This window comes from Cydia pomonella, chromosome 6, assembly GCF_033807575.1.
Source record: "Cydia pomonella isolate Wapato2018A chromosome 6, ilCydPomo1, whole genome shotgun sequence".
Classification (NCBI taxonomy): Eukaryota; Metazoa; Arthropoda; class Insecta; order Lepidoptera; family Tortricidae; genus Cydia; species Cydia pomonella.
Genome location: NC_084708.1, coordinates 19,290,601 through 19,307,308, shown reverse-complemented (window position 1 = coordinate 19,307,308; position 16,708 = coordinate 19,290,601). Strand labels below are relative to the sequence as shown.

Here is a 16,708-nt window from a genome sequence, read left to right as displayed (position 1 = left end):
CAGTACATCTAAAGGAATTGCTTGAAAAAAATATTTTGACGTGTAGCGAACACGTTGCATTTAACACAACGAGTAATAGCCCTGCTGAAGTAGTCTGAAGCAGTCTGAAATTGGCGGGCTCTTGGAGATTTGGTATCGTCAAATTGAAGCATCATCTGAAACATCACTCAGACGCCTCAGACATGCTTCACTACGTCGTTTTCTTGGTGGTTTAACCAACATTTCTAAGATTTTGAAGCGAAAATCGAGTAAATCCAGTATTTCGCACCTAGGACGGCCTATGGCATCACAATTAAGCGAATATCCATAAAATGAATACTGATTCATTCACATGTAAAAAGAAAGAAAGAATTTAGTTTCAGTGTCCATCTCCTTGTTTAAAAAAAGGTCTCCCATGGGTTTATTAGTTCATAACTTTCTCTGAAGCTGTAACATACACGTATGACCGAATCTTTATCTCCCATCTCTTGACAACCTTAATGCTGATCGTTCCCGAGCAGTTAGACAGTAGGAAAACATATTTGTTGTCTTTCCTCCTAACTAGTGACACTGGGTCTGTCACAATCAGCAGATCTTTAGGTACATCTCATCGTATTCGTCGTTGATTCTTTGATTTCGTTTTCAATTCATTCAAAAAGCGAATAAGGGAATTCTTCGAGGTCATCGTATAATTCCTCAATATGTGATATACTCGTATCATTATTGCACAAAATTTCAAGGAATTTTTTGCCTCTTAATGGACGCTTAAAAAAAAACACAAATCTAACATTACAAAACGAAAAGTATTATAAAACTATCAAACATATGACTATTTATTTTGATTTGATTTTCTGCGCAGAAGCCGGATAGACAAAAACTTGCAAATAGTTATGACCATCGATTTACGGGCTACGGCCGAACCCACAAATTCGTGCACTTCTTTTTTACGAGCATGTAGTTTCCCCTTAATAACTTATTGTTACTCTAATTTGTGATAAATAAACACACATAACTCTTTTACTGTAATAATTAAGTGTTAAATAACAAGTTTGATACCAAAATTATACAAAATTAAGAACTTACATGTGCCACTGCTCCCATCAAAAAATGCCACCATCTTCAAAGCAGTCTCGCGACGGACTGATCCTACTGACCTGCGGTATTTAGTACTGAAACGTGTCGCTAATGTCTGCAGATTCGATCGGAATAGGTCTGAGCTCGAAAAGACATTTTACTTGCGGGCAGGATTTTTTAAAAGTAATTTGCAGAATTATATCAAACCGGTCGTAAAGGGTTAAGCTATTTTTCATCCTGGGCTAATAATAAAAAGGTCATTCTGGTATTTAATATTCCTTATAAATATTTGTTTCATAGTAATGATTACTGACTTCGTTTCGGACCCAATTAACCCCATGATTTAATCGGTAAGTACCTGGGCGACCGAGCTTTGCTCAGTTATAACTATTTATTGTAATATGATGGTGTATAGGTGATAATCTTAACTACATTTTTTTACTAAATTAAACTTGTCTAAAACAATAAAAATTTAAAAATTATATATAAACTTGAACATATAAAAAAAAACAAAAGTTAGTCACCGGGCGAGATTCGAACCCGGAACACTCGTTTAGCAGTCCGCGTCTTAACCCGCTGGACCAGATGGACAGTGGCCGGCAACACGAAATTAGCGACCATATTCTGCGTCGAAAGAAAAACGCACGAAGACTCGAAAACACGCGTTTTCCCAAACAAGACTAATCTAGATCGATTGTTTACCCTCAAAAACCCCCATATACCAAATTTCAGCAAAATCGTTAGAGCCGTTTCCGAGATCCCGGAAATATATATATATATACAAGAATTGCTCGTTTAAAGGTATAAGATAAACCAAGCACTCACTAATAAGTATTAGAAAAACAACATAAAACCAAACAATTAGCACGTCCCCGATAAATTCCCGAACGAAGGCAAAGCAATAAACTGAAGTCAAAGGCAAACGATTCGATACTAACAGGATATTTCTATTTGACGCTTTGACCTCGCCGGTTTTTGTCGAGTAACGATTTAATATACGTTCAGACGTGATTGATGAACGTCGAAACGTGTTTGATACTTTGATTTAGTTTCATGTCAAGGTTGCACAAGGGTACAGAGCTTATCTCAAAACTTTCTTATGATAAAGAGGTAAACGGGGTAATATCGACGAATAGACATCAAGCGGACTTCCGTAGCCCTTTGCAACTTTGAATATTTTAGAATTATGGGATAAATACTGTTTATCAAGTTCAAATATATTGATAATACAGTTACTACCAAATATATCGGATTGGCTAAGGTGCTCAAAAATATCTGACCATGCACTTTAATGTCTTAAATCAAGATCACTCTTGATAATCAAGGCTTTGTTCAGATAATTGCAAACAACTTGGCCGGTCCGATATATCTAATGCCGACTGTACCATCCGTTTTACCAGACAATGGTGGAAATATAGCTATGATTTCCAAAATGAACGTACAAATACTACTTAACCGTGTCTTCACTTGCAAATCAACTCGCGTTGAATAGCTCCAAAATCGAAACTCCAGAGACAGTAAAAGGTAATGTGTCTATAAAATCAAATGAAGCTCGCCGCTCCACGCTGAGCTTCCAAGAAAAGAAAATCAATTAAAGGGAACTAGACTTCGGGGGCACTTTACAGTGATGGCGTTACGTTTAATCCCGCCTTTTTATGCCTTCCCAAAGGGCTGAATAATTTAATTCGTGAATGATAATGAAACCTCTTTGTTTCCGGTGACTCTTAAAACTTTTAGATTAGATTTTTAACTCTTCACGTTTTATTGAAATCGCAAACTATATCTTTTTCTATAAAGGTTCCGATGTTCAAAAATTCAATTTAGTAGGTATGGGAGCAAATAGCTTTTTTTGGCTATATTGTCTACAACATTTACCCAACAATTAAACCAGAGTACTCAACTAACAAATATCCCTTTTGGTAACAAACGCCAATTTTGGACCTACGTCTTACTAGTTAATTGCTCTTTGTATGAGACAGTCGATGTTGGTATTCTGGGTAACTGTGCCACATTAGAGGATGTACTTACATATTTTACTGATATACCTACAACTAAAATCAATTCATTATTTCTAATACCTCCGAGCCGAAGCTCCGCCGCTGCCTGCGCGCTGTCCATGTCCCGCTCCGCCACGCACTGGTACATCCCTCTGTGTGCGCGCACGACACCATGCACGCGCAGCGTTCGCTCTCCCCCTCCCACGGGCACACCATCGTGCAGCCAACGGACTCGCGCCTCGCCCTCCACAGAACAGTTGAACATCACTGAGCTCCCGGAATTAGCTACCTGGAAGCAATAACTTCGTATTAGAATTTTAAAGACATTGAAGTGCTCTTGATATCTTAACACAATTTCAGAGAATGTTTGAGAGAAAATTTGATTACATTTAATGAAACATCTCGTATTCGTGAAACGAAACCTCTACATTGCTCTTGTATTTGTACTTGAGCAAAGCGTCTCCCTTTCAGCTTAGGCAATAATGCTTTTGTATGTCAGACTTTTTCAGGTCGTACTTTTCAACCTCAATCGTATTTCTCATGTAACTTTGAGCAGGTTTAAAAATTATTAATTTAGTGTCTACACATTTTATACAGTCTTATAGAGCCACTAGTATATAATTTAAAAGTATTTATATTTTTCTGTGTCTGGCATTTTACTAAACATATACCTAGCAGGCATCTACGTATAGCGTACTCGTCAAACTAAATTAATTTTTTCTTCAGTAAAACCAGAGGTACACACCGTCCTAGTTACTAAAAATGTGTGAAACGACACGACACGTGTTATCTCCATTTTGAAATTTCTCTCTTTTCCCAAATTTTATAGATATTTTTTTTTATGATATGAATATTTCATTATACTCAATAATTCCATCTTCTCGTGTTCCTTTTCATCTTTCTCTGGAAAGATGCTTGTATAGTTCCAATTCCTAATCCCAACCCAATCCTTCTTCTTTTCCAGATTTTCGTCCAATTTCCATCCTTCCTTTCTTTTCCAAAGTACTTGAGCGCCTTGTCCACCAGCAGCTTGCATCGTACCTGAATAAACAAGACCTCCTAAACCCCTTCCAGTCTGGTTTTCGCCCCGGTCATAGTATGGCCACTGCTCTCATTAAGATCACCGATGACATTCGGGCGGGAATGAATGAATAGAGGTTAACAGTATTGAAGCTGGTAGATTTTAGTAATGCGTTCAATACTGTTGATTTCGACATTCTGTTAGGTATACTACGGTCTCTTAATATATCGCCTGCGGTAATTGGCTGGTGTCGCAGTTACTTAATTGGTCGTCGGCAATGCATTAAGGTGAATGATTTTCGCTCTTCCTGGTGCGACACGCTGACCGGCGTACCACAAGGCGGCGTGTTGTCTCCCTTACTATTTTCAATATTCATAAATTCCATCACCACAAATCTTACTTCGCAGTATCACCTGTATGCCGACGACCTTCAAATTTACTCGCAGGGTAAAACTGAAGATCTTCCATCTGTCATTAGCACTATAAATTACGACTTGACGAGAATCTTAAACTGGAGTCTTAGTTTTGGCCTCAATGTAAATCCATCTAAAACGCAAAGTATTATTTTTGGAAGTTCTAAGATGCTATTGAAGATCGACCTTAATACTCTACCTCCAATTTACTTTGATGGCGTTGTAATTAACTATTCCCAGCTGGTCAAGAATTTAGGAATTCTAATGGACAATAACCTATCATGGGTACCTCAACTGGGCGAAGTAAGCAGGCGGATGTTTGCGATACTGAACTCCCTTAGAAGACTGCGAAATTTTCTACCTATTCCGACCAAAATTGCGCTTGCTCAAACTCTCCTTTTCCCAATTTTAGACTATGCTGACGTTTCGTATCTTGACCTTACAGAGAAGCAACTTAATAAACTTGAGCGCATTCAAAATATTGGCATTCGGTTCATATTTTGGTTACGCAAGTATGATCATGTTTCTCATTTTCGTTCACAACTCAAGTGGCTTCCAATTCATTATCGTCGTAACTTTCATATCTTGTCCCTCTTGTATTGTATTCTGTTTCTTCTTACAAATTCCCGCTATCTTAAGGAGCGTTTAAGTCATCATAATTCTGTGAGGCTGTTACGCAGTCTGCTTCTTTCTGTCCCATCCTCTTCTTCAAAATTTTACAACAAATCTTTTACCTTTCAAGCAGTTTGACTCTGGAACTCCTTACCTCCGAACATAGACGCGCTCAATCTCTTGCTGTATTCAAAAAACTACTTAAAGAACATTACCTATCTCTCCCTTAGTGTTTGAAATACATAGTTATTTTTTACTCTGTGGTTGATATGTTGCTGTTATATGTTGGTATATTTTGGTGGTTGTGTCTGATATATTTATTAGGTATGTTTATGTATGTCTATTTTATTTTCTTATACGTGTATGTTTATTGACCTAAATTGTGTGTATGAAAGTAGGCTTCATAACGTTTTTTTTGCAACACCTACTCTTTTTGATTAATTGTTTTTGTTTCCACTACCCAAAGGTTGTCTGAAAGAGATGGCTCTTTAGCGATAATACCGCCTATTGTCTGCCTCTATCACTAATCAATTGTTTTTCTTTAATATGTGTGCCAATAAAGAGTATTCTATCTATCTATATGCTAAGATCGGCTTAGTAACACTTATATCATATACAGGGTGATTCATGAGACGTGAGCAGGACTAAGCCTACACAATCAGTAAATGTTAATGAACCGTTCATCATCATATTTAAGTAAAACAATCTCGCTTTATTTCTGTTATTTAACTTTTTGGGAAGGACAAATTTGATAATCTACAATCATGGACATCCTACAACACTTAATTAAGAAAGATAAAACCTCTTAAACCGTTATGACAGCAGTTTGATTATGAAGAAAACAAAATGTCACACTTGAGTGAGATACGATTTTTCAAAAGTAACCAGACATTCAATTTGTCACTTGTTATGGATAAAACAAAGAGGGTGACCATACATGGCGTAAATAAATTAAAACATTTTTTTTTAACAGTAAAAAATAAAAGAACGTTAATCTCACAAATACTGGTACGAAACAGTTGCTTTATAACTTACTGAATGCTCAAGCTTGATCCTGCTCACGTCTCCTGAATCACCCTGTATAGGCGATGCGGGTCGTGAAACTTTATGCAGTAAAAACTTTGATATTATGCTAAAGAGTGTTTAAGATGCCGAAGTTTCTCTGAAGATACCGTCAGTTAGTATACCTATTAGATAAAGTCTAGTGTTTCAAAGTATAATATAAACATTATCATACTCGTTTTACCTTGTGAGTTTAAGTAAGCTTAGGATTTGAGATTAGTGAATTCGATTCTTTATCGTTTTTATTAAATTGTTCAATATGAAGAAATGTATGAATAGGTACTAACCTACTTAGTAGTAGTAGAAAGTAGCCAATCAATACATCTACCCGACCGTACCCGGATAGTTTGGTCTTATCACGAACATGTCAAATCAGTTCGTAAATTGTTTGTCAGAGATTAATATTTCGTATTGTAATGAAAATAGTAATACAATTTATCCCGGGATTGACCCAGAAAACTGTTGGCAATAAAATAATGATAAATAAAGATGACTTATATTTAAACTTTAGTTTCAAAAAGAACATTATACAACTGCAGGTACTGTTATGTAACTGTGACGTCGTAAAGTAAACTTAGGGCCCGATTCGAAGAATGATTAAAACATGTTTAAGATCTTGGAAAGATCGATACCTTAATAACGACTTGTCAAAATTGACGTTTAAGTAATTCGATTCCGCTTTGATCCCAATAAGATCTATCTACGATATTTCTAACGTCAAAGTGACATTGGTTGCCCGAATCGAGCTGCTTCTGTCAATTATACGACAAATAAACGATATGTAAATGAGAACTTATCTAAACCAGAACTCATCGTTATCTTATATCATTCTTCGAATCGGGCCGTTGTTCTTGTGTCCCATCGGACACTACATAACACAATTACAGATACAATCAATCAGTCGGAAAACAAATCTCATTACAACGACTGGTCCAAACCGAGCCAATCACTGGGCCATCTCAGGCACAAACAAAGGCGCGCGGGTTTGACAGGCGATCGGCGCGCACCATGCATTATTCAGCTGCCCGGACGTGACGTAACTGCTGGACGAGTTGGCCCAATGTGTGAACAATTTGATATGTACCAAGCTGCAAAATTGTATGGACACATTACGATATGAATGAATTCATTAATAAAGTGGACATGCAATTTTGCGGCTGGTAAAGTACCCAAGACTATTTTTTACCCCACTGACAAAAATGGAAAGTATCCAGTAACTCTACTTAGGTATAAAGCTTAGTTTATTAAGTACTTTCTCTTAAGTAAGTACATTAAAATATGCAAGGTTGTTAAAGCCTCTTCGAAGGTCAAAAGTGATAATGATTCAAATTGATGTCATTAATGCAAAATGAAAAACGATCAAAGATAATGTGACCCGTTGTCAATTTAATTTAATGCCGCCAGCATCCTTGGTACAATGCCTCAAGGGCCTCTTTTAGATATAAGCTAGTTATAGTATTCATCTGTATATATCCATTAAGGATTATAATTATAATGGTTAGTTTTTAACTTGTCGGTTTATTTCAAAAGTAGTAAACATTAATAGCTGTATTTCAAATGCAAATTTAGTCTTAAGGGTACTACTATTATATGTACCTAATATTTTTACAACTTCTGTTTCAGAAGCCGCTAAAAACTTACTCTAACTGCGTAGTCGGAGGTCATTTTGTTTCTGGTAGTTTTGGACGATGTTGGCCCCTTGGTCGTGTGCTGAGGGCCTACCGCGAACCACGTTCGACGTGTTGCCTCTCTGTCGCACTTGCAAATTTGTACGTGTGACGGGGAGGCAACACGTCAAACGTGGGGATCGCGGTAGGCCCTCTGTCCTCACCGAACGGTTCTCTACCATGTTGATCGGAATGTCCACTCTGTTTGGAGTCTTGAACGCTATGTTTATATATTATTGTTTCCCTCTCTCAATAAGGGAATAACAATATGCTGCTAAAATGTACCTAAACACTCAGTCAATTTTTTGTAAAATCGTTTCTTTTCTCGTTTGTTCAAAGAAAAATATGAATGGATGCAAAAAAATAAATAAAGGAAGTCAAATACTTCAAGACGCGTTCGAACAGGTACAGTCCATTGTTTTTAATTAGTTCTATTTTTACGGACGATGGAGGACGCGCATGACGGAAAAGTCAAAGGAACGTATATTTATTTCAACAAAATGTAAATACTAAAGCAATATAATTTGTCATTTTATTTAACAAGAATTTATTTTTGTTCAATTTAACGAGTAAAGTAACAGCAAGTAGATTTTAATGAACGAGCTCACATGTATATAATTAATTCCAATTAATTAGGAGTTATTTTGAATCGCGTCAAGAACTTTTAACGAACTTACAACCTTAAAACACGATCGGCGAAATGAAGGAACTTCCAAGCCTCGTAGATATTTTGATATCAACAAAGTAATTTCTACCAGACGTAATTTAAATTAGGTCTGTTTTTTGATTGGAGTTAGGTAAGTACACCAGTTTTAATAAAATAATGTATCATAATAATCACACCATGTACAGTAAGTGTATGTTCAAGAATACTCTCGAATTTTAATGCTTTTTTTGTTCGTCTTTGCCCTTTATCGCATATGACATTTATAATATTCACCTTTATTGACAGTTGTCACCTGTATTGAAGTTCAAATTTAAGCAAATATGTTTTATGTTATGCGTTAAGGGGTTAAAAGTGTTAAGATTTTTTTTTATAATCATCCATAGCTAAACTTAAAGTATCAAACCTCATTGCAAATTGTTACTTTTTATTAATATTTTAGTTATCCTAACTTTTTTGACACTAAAATATCAATTCTCCAAGCGTAAGAGAGAGCGTTTGTTGAATCTATCTTATTGTTTTTTATCAGCAGTTTTTTTAACGTATACGTTATACGTATTTAGTTTTTATAAGTCGGGACTTAAATATAAATTATATATGTATTATAACTTTATTATGTAATCCAAAGGGCGTGCCAAGATCTGCCAATATAAAATATTTTTCAAATATACTGACAGATAGACGACGTCTTCATCATCTACACAGGTGTTCAAACCTTTATTTACGATATAAACCTACTCGTATTGTAAAAAATCCCACAAAAGCTGATCTAAGCTCCCTTTCATACCTTGTGCCGCCTCACAATTCTCTATCTATATTATTCGCAACCTTACTTCGCGGGGTTACAGTTCACTTCCCCTCATCTCGTATTCCAGTCGTACTCGTCAGGTGTCAGTCCACATTACACACTCAATGGCATCTTTGTACCGTACGAAAATACGCTGTATGTCAATGTAGTAAAAACTGTGACATTTTGTTGGCGAATTGCTGGATATTCCGCCGACGAGCATATGACATCGGTCGGATGTGTCTTTCGGCTAAGAATGCGTTCTGAATATTTATTTTTCAATTTTCCCGAGACGATGGGGGTTGTGACCTGAATTTAGTGTGTTCGAACACTTTATATTTTTATCACGAGTTTCGGAAAAGTGTACCTACTGTACGAGGTGTATATTGTGATAAGTACGTGAAGTTCATGTAATGTATTCTATAATAAATACATTATCCAAATTTCCGTTCATCTTGATTTTGAAAATTAATTCTTAGTTTTTAATCTTACTATGTATGTATTTAGGTACTTCATTTTTAGGGTTCCATAGTCAACTGGGAACCCTTATAGTTTCTCCATGCGTCCGTCCGCGCTTTGCTCCACAATCGTTAGTCCTAGAAAGCTGCAATTTGGCATAGTATACATGGTGACAGGACAGTAAAACAAAAACTACAAAAAATATTTTGGTGTACCTCCCTTACAAAATGACCTTATAAATATTATTTTCGCTTTAACCAATGGTGTTGGGTATCGTTGGATAGTTCTTTTAAAATGAATACGGGTCTTCGAAAACCCGACTTCGAAAAAATATATGCCCCCCCCCCCTCGTACTTTTGAACATGGGTCCAATAAAATATGGAAAATATAGACAAACAAAAGCTTCATAAATAATTTCAATGAAAACTATAGCGAATATGATCGGTCCAGCCGTTTTTGAGTTATTGCAAAAAGTTTCTCTTCTTAGTAAAAAGACGTATTAGAAAAGATATAGATGTACATTGCAAGCCTAAGGGAGTACCTTCGCAACGTTTTGTACAAAGTACTCCCTTAGGCTTGCAATGTACATGATACTTACTAATAGCCCCCGGTTAGTCTATCCTGACAGAATGGTAACTACAGAACCCTAAACTGAGCATATGTCGGGATATCCCGACATGCTCTTGGCCAATTTTTAATAGATGAAGGTTAGTCACACTATACATCGTGTAATATCAAATCGTTGAAAGTCAGTTGGTATACACTTTTAATGCGTTTCTACTGTAAAACTATAAGGGCAATCACTTACCTATCAACACTTCTTACTGGTGAAGGAATAACAAAATAATATATCTATCTACAGCATTCAAGCAAGCAGCAAGCATTGCAGCAATAAATTGTCAAAATGACATAGTTACCTAATTATCAGAGTTTGACTCACTGGTAAAACGGTTCAAAGGCCGAACCTTGCCTTGCAATGTAGTACATAGTTTAAATACTGAAGAAAAGTATTAGTAGTGTAATTTATTACGATTATACGATACTAGATTGAGAGTGTTTAAAATCTGTAATTCTATCTTGGGCTTCTTAAATAACATCTTCCTCTTTGGAGTCGGTAATGACATGTATTTATAATCTGGGCCCTAAAGAAGAAAATGATTGTTTTATTTATTTATATCACCTCCACTTTAAAGTTAGCTTTAATAACGTAGAAATTCTAGAAAATTAGAATATTAATAATGTTACTGTATCGAAATCCTTTTAGCAACATTAGTTCGCCTGACCCTATATATTCTAAAACGTCTTAAGTATTTTCAACAGTACTTTTTATAAACTTACAGTAACTCAAAACACCTAAACTTTTACCTCACGAAAGGTTAACAAAATAGCTAAGTTTCCGAGGGTATTTATTAGTCCTTTACTAAATTTGAATAGGTAAGTCTAGAATGTTCCAAATTCAAGTTCAGCAATCTTTATTAACTTGTTTGGTACTGACTAAATTCCCGAGTAAATATTTTAATGTATTCTGTCCAATTCTTTAAGCATATAAGTAAAGTGTAATTAAGTGTAAGATTGCGGGTCACTTTTGGATGAAATTAGCTCAGGACCGGTACAAGTGGCGTACTGGAAGAGAGGCCTATGCTCACCAGCTCTTTATCGCCAGATAAAGGGCTGATGTGATGATGATGAAAGTGTAATTAACGCCAAATATATTATGAATAAAGTAGTCGGAATTGATACTATTTTTTAATTCTTGCATGGTCTCTTTGAGTTTTTAGGGTTTGGTACTTCAAAAGGAAAAACGGAATGCTTATAGGATCACTTTACAACACAACCTTAAAGCCATTTTTATGTACGGTACCCTCGGTGGGAGAGTCCGACTCGCACTTGTCTGGTTTTTTTAAACTACTAATACAGTTCTAGACCTGCCACTCTATGGACCGTAGACCGTAACGTTGTTTGACAGTGAAAATGCTTAAACAAAATTGACTCACTAACTGGGTATTCGTAAGTATTTAGTAATTTCACCGCACAACTATGAGTTAAGTACCTACAATACTATAAAATGTGGATGATAAAGTCCAACAGAGACACAGAAGTAAAATAATACAGAAGCAAAGTAAAATAATGATGATAAATACTCATGCAAGATGCATAAAATAATGAAACAGTACGAGTACCTGTAGCTGAGGATGTACAGAAACCACCAGTCTTGCTCGGACCGTCAATCGAGCGTCACGTCTCTGTTCTCCATATTGATTGTGGGCACGACAAGTCCACACCCCGGTGTCCGCCGGCTGAGCCCGACGAATAATCAGGACTTGATCGGACACAGATATACGGATGCTGTTTGACACAGGGCTGAGACGACCGTTGCTGTGACGGAACCAGCTGGAGAAAAAATATGATTTTAATGACAACCATTTTGATAAAAAAGGCATCCCACGAACTGTCGTTAAGGAAATTCCTGGGGGAAAACCTTTCGATTAGTAGACGTCTTGGCTTATAAAAGTATGTTGTTCATGAAGTTTTTCTTTATTGACTATGTTCATCTTTGCAGTGTGTTAATGCTTAGGTATTTTTTATCACACTAAACACAGAGACCTTTCTGTTCTTGAGAGTAAAACAGGTGGTTTGAATCCGTAATTTTAATTTTAATAATTTAATTTAATTTTTTAGTTAAATTTTTGTTTCTTTTAACCATTGTTTTGTTATTGTTAATTAGCAAACCAGTAAGGAAGAGCGGTGTCTCTTGACACAGGTATCTTGTATACTTAAAAAGAGACGCCAATCTGCATATTGTTAAGTTATGAAGTTACTGAATAAATTATTATTATTATTTTTTAATCCACTGCATTGTTGTTAGTTTTCGTAATGTTTGAAATTAAGAATGCTAATTTAGCACCTAGTTTTTGACTAACATTTTAATTACATATAGAGCACAAAAACTATTATTATTTATTAGCATACTTTTAACATACTCGTACAGGCAAAATTAGAATGGACACACTATGTTGTATTGGTGTACAATAAATTATTATTTATACAAAATTACACAATAACAACAAACAGGCAACAATTGAAATTGAAACTGTCGAATTATTGTCAACATTGGTTGAATTAACTGAGTGGCCCATCGAACAGGATGCTTAATTAAACTCGCCTTCTTTCGGAAATCAATTTATTTCCGACCCACATAAATACATCTATGGAAGAATTCAGTCGGAAATTGATTAAATTATAATTTCAATTTGAATAAAACTCATCATTTTATAAAGTGCTATCATTTTATAAAGGCACAAAATTGGAACGTTACAAATTAACAATTCCATTTGTGCAATAATCTAAAGCTGCTGTACAATGGGATATCGACGGCTAATCTAAGTGAAGGATGTAGCTTTGCGATGGAACAAGATCGCAATTTCTTGCTCTTTTTTAACGCACAACTGCGTTCTTTAGATTAGCCACGATTAGTTATAATGGTAAAATTAAATTTAGATCTCAGTGAAAGAAAAATAATTACACTTTTATAACCGACTCCAAAATTCCAAAAGAACGAGGCTCTCATTTCGGTTGTATATTTTTGTTTGCCAAAGCTATGCGTGGATGCTGTTTCCACCAGAGATGTGGGAGGTAGCTGAGCAGTGCGAGGATGCTCACAGCTTTGGTCGTAATGCTGCTTTATACGAGTGTATATAGTGATTTTTGTGATTGTATCAAATCAAGCATCATTACATTAAAAAAGTGACATTTGATGAAATAGCTGATGATGACCAGAATTGAACATCTTAACGACACTTATTTGACGTTTGTCGATTTGTCTCCTTCGTTAAATATGATCAGCAATTTAGCTTTTTAAGTGAAATTAAATTTTGGCAAGGTTTTGGCTCTGATAATGACTTCCTTTTGAAGGGACTCCTCTAATCTTATAAGCATTATTAACGCCATCTTATTTATGTCAAAAAAAAATAAGCACAGTGCTTATTGGTGAAATAGAACTGCTAATGAAGACCAGTAGGGCTAAGATGGTCGGCTCTTAATCATTTGTCAGTGCGAAAGTGACAGGCATAGTGACAAGCGATAAAAATGGAACTATGCTGCCACTGCAGAATGGGAATTCTCCATGACAAGTATCTTACGTCTTTGGGCTAATTGCACTTTATTCGTGTAAAATTATAATGACATTTAAAATTGTTTTCTAAAAACGTATTCAAAAAACTTAATATTACAAGGTTTTATGTAACATTGCCCTAATAGTGTGTGGGTCAAATCTTGGAAACTAGATTTGACCCACTTTCTGATTTTCGATTGACAATGCAATATTATGTTTACCATCGAGCTGATCTGATGATGGATACAGGAGGTGGCCATAAGAATTCTGTGATGAAACAACGCAACCTAATTATGCTTGTGGTTTTTAGAATTGTCTCGAAGAGTATTGCCTGTGGTTAGAAAAATACAGTGAACAATAAAAGCTTGTATCAAAAATGAAATTTTTGTCATTAACTTATTTTACAGTACATATAGTGCTACTTTACCGCACTAGTGCGAAAATTAGCATATTACGTTACTGTGTCGAACATTTAAAGGGCCATATGTAATGTAAAACGTTGTACGATGCATGTGCGAATAGGTATTTTTTGATTGATTGATATATTTATTCGTTATAACTCGTGTCGATTTAAAACACTCGTTTAAAATTTCCTATTTTTTGCACTTGTATCGTAATGTACTATTATTTGGTGAGAATATTTGATATTATCAGAGTGCGGGAAGGTGGCGATTGTCTGGAGGCTTTTGTAATACATTTTAGTTATTTGAGAGTTATTCTATTTCAAATGCTTACTTATGTACGTAAGTACCTAGTATTTAATTTTGTGCCGACGAATTATCAAATGCCGATGACGGCAATCATGTCTATTAGGTTTATTTAGCACCCACTTGGCACATAAGCCAAAATAATTTTACTCGTAAACATTTGAATTCAAAATATTTATACCTGTATGTAGGAGGTGGGCTTCCAATAGCGCAGCATACAAGTCGAATGTCTCCTCCTTGCACGACGGTCTCATCCTCTGATATCATCAGCATTCGTGGTGCCATGCTTCCGGAAGGATCTGTTCACAAATACATACTCGAATCCTGATTTAAACTTTCATGATTTTCACGCAATATTATTTATACAGAACAGCGAAGACAATGAGGCCAATTCAAACGTACCTACTCTGACATTAAAATGATATCTGATGTCATAAGGTTATCAAGTACGATCATTCTGATGTCAGTTTACGTGCGAATTGGTCTGCACGAGACCGATTTCAAGGTCGTATGAAAACAAGATCAAATTGTTAAGAACGGATCTGATTAAGAACGGAACGTCACGAGAATATATAAAACACCGGCTTTGGTCTTGGAATGTACTTAACTGCAAAGTCTTTAAGTGCTTTTATGGAGAAATATACGTACTGGCTGAATCGATAACTCGGTAACCATAAAAAATATACCTAGCAAGCGAGCGAAGTATAAACTTAAGTGTTCTCCAAGTTAGCATACCGCCGATAAAATGTAAAATTGGTCCCCAACGAGCCCGCAAAGTGCGCTGGATAAAGAAATCGAGCAACAGGTCTGTATTGCGAGCGAATATTGGACGGAAAATATAGGGATTTGTTACGAAAACGACTGAGAATTGGAGAGAAGCATGAAATCTTTTTACTCATATCAGCCCAGGTTTACACGTTAGCGCGAAGAGTAATGTGTTTACGTTATCGGCATTCTCGCCAATAGCCCATTTGGGGATCGTTTTAATTATGGGTAAATTTAAGTGCTACATCATTTGTTAAGCTAAATAATCAATTATTATTTATGGAACAGTACACATATCATATTATTATACAGCGTTGGTCTAGTGGTAAGAGCGTACGACTTTCATCAGTCCGGAGGTCGCGGGATCAAACCCCGGCTCGTACCAATGAGTTTTTTGGAACTTTATGTACGACATATCATTTTATATTTACCAGAACTACCAGTCGCTTTTCGGTGAACGAAAATATAGTAAGGAAACCAGACTAAGTTCAATAAGGTGTTGTTACCCTCTGGGTTGTGACCTTCCAACCCAGATGGCAGTCGCTTTCGTAAAAACTAGTGCCTACGCCAATTCTTGGGATTAGTTGCCAAGCGGTCCCCAGGCTCTAATAAGCCGTGTCAAAAAGCCGGGATAACGCGAGGAAGATGATGATATGGAACTACATAACTACAATAGTGTTTGAAGTTAGTAAGTATAACGTTAAGAATATTGTTAGGGGTAATAGCTAAGTGACACTGATTTAATAGCTGTTAAAATATTAAGGTATATATAGGAACTTTTCAACATCTGGAAACTCACGTGAAACAGCCAACAAAGCAGAAGCGCTTCGTCTTTTCTCTCCCGTCAACGTGTGTTGAGCTTCGCATGAGTAAGAACTGGTGTCGCCGGGTCTAGCGTCACGAACCACGAGGACGTCGCCTCTGCTGCCCGCGACGATGTAGCGGCCACCTGTACGATAAGAATTATTTTCTATTGACAATCTTCTTACATTATACCTATGTACGAGTATAACGTTGCGTTTTTTTCCCTTTTGTAACAGAGCAAGAACCGGCACTGCCCGACATTTATTTGGTTGATAAAAATAGTTTCATTAAAAACACTTTAGAAAGAATGCAAAAATATTTACCTATAATATTCATAATTAATCTGCGAAGAAATTCAAAGGTGTATGTGAAGTCCTCAATACTCATTGGGCTAGCGTGGGGACCATAGCCCGAGCCCTCTCGCGCATGAGAGGAGGCCTGTGCTGTGCCCCGCAGTGGGACGTATATAGGCTGAATTATTATTTTATTTATTTATTATTTGTAATTCTGACACAGGTGGCTAATTATTAAAATTAATATATCAAGTTACCCGATTTACGTAATTGAAATTACTTAGGCAATTAAG

The 16,708-nt window shown here is 36.1% G+C and overlaps 1 protein-coding gene across 1 annotated transcript in view; it reads right to left on the bottom strand.

The window, feature by feature from the left end:
- LOC133519217 (cell adhesion molecule Dscam2-like) overlaps nt 1-16,708 on the bottom strand; it is a 77,973-nt gene that overhangs the window by 31,124 nt on the left and 30,141 nt on the right. The window contains exons 3-6 of the mRNA XM_061853207.1: nt 16,118-16,267; nt 14,735-14,852; nt 11,916-12,126; nt 3,132-3,339 (exon numbers count right to left, since the gene is read on the bottom strand). Of these exons, the coding sequence (XP_061709191.1) occupies nt 3,132-3,339; nt 11,916-12,126; nt 14,735-14,852; nt 16,118-16,267 (687 nt within the window). The remainder of the gene's footprint in view (nt 1-3,131; nt 3,340-11,915; nt 12,127-14,734; nt 14,853-16,117; nt 16,268-16,708) is intronic.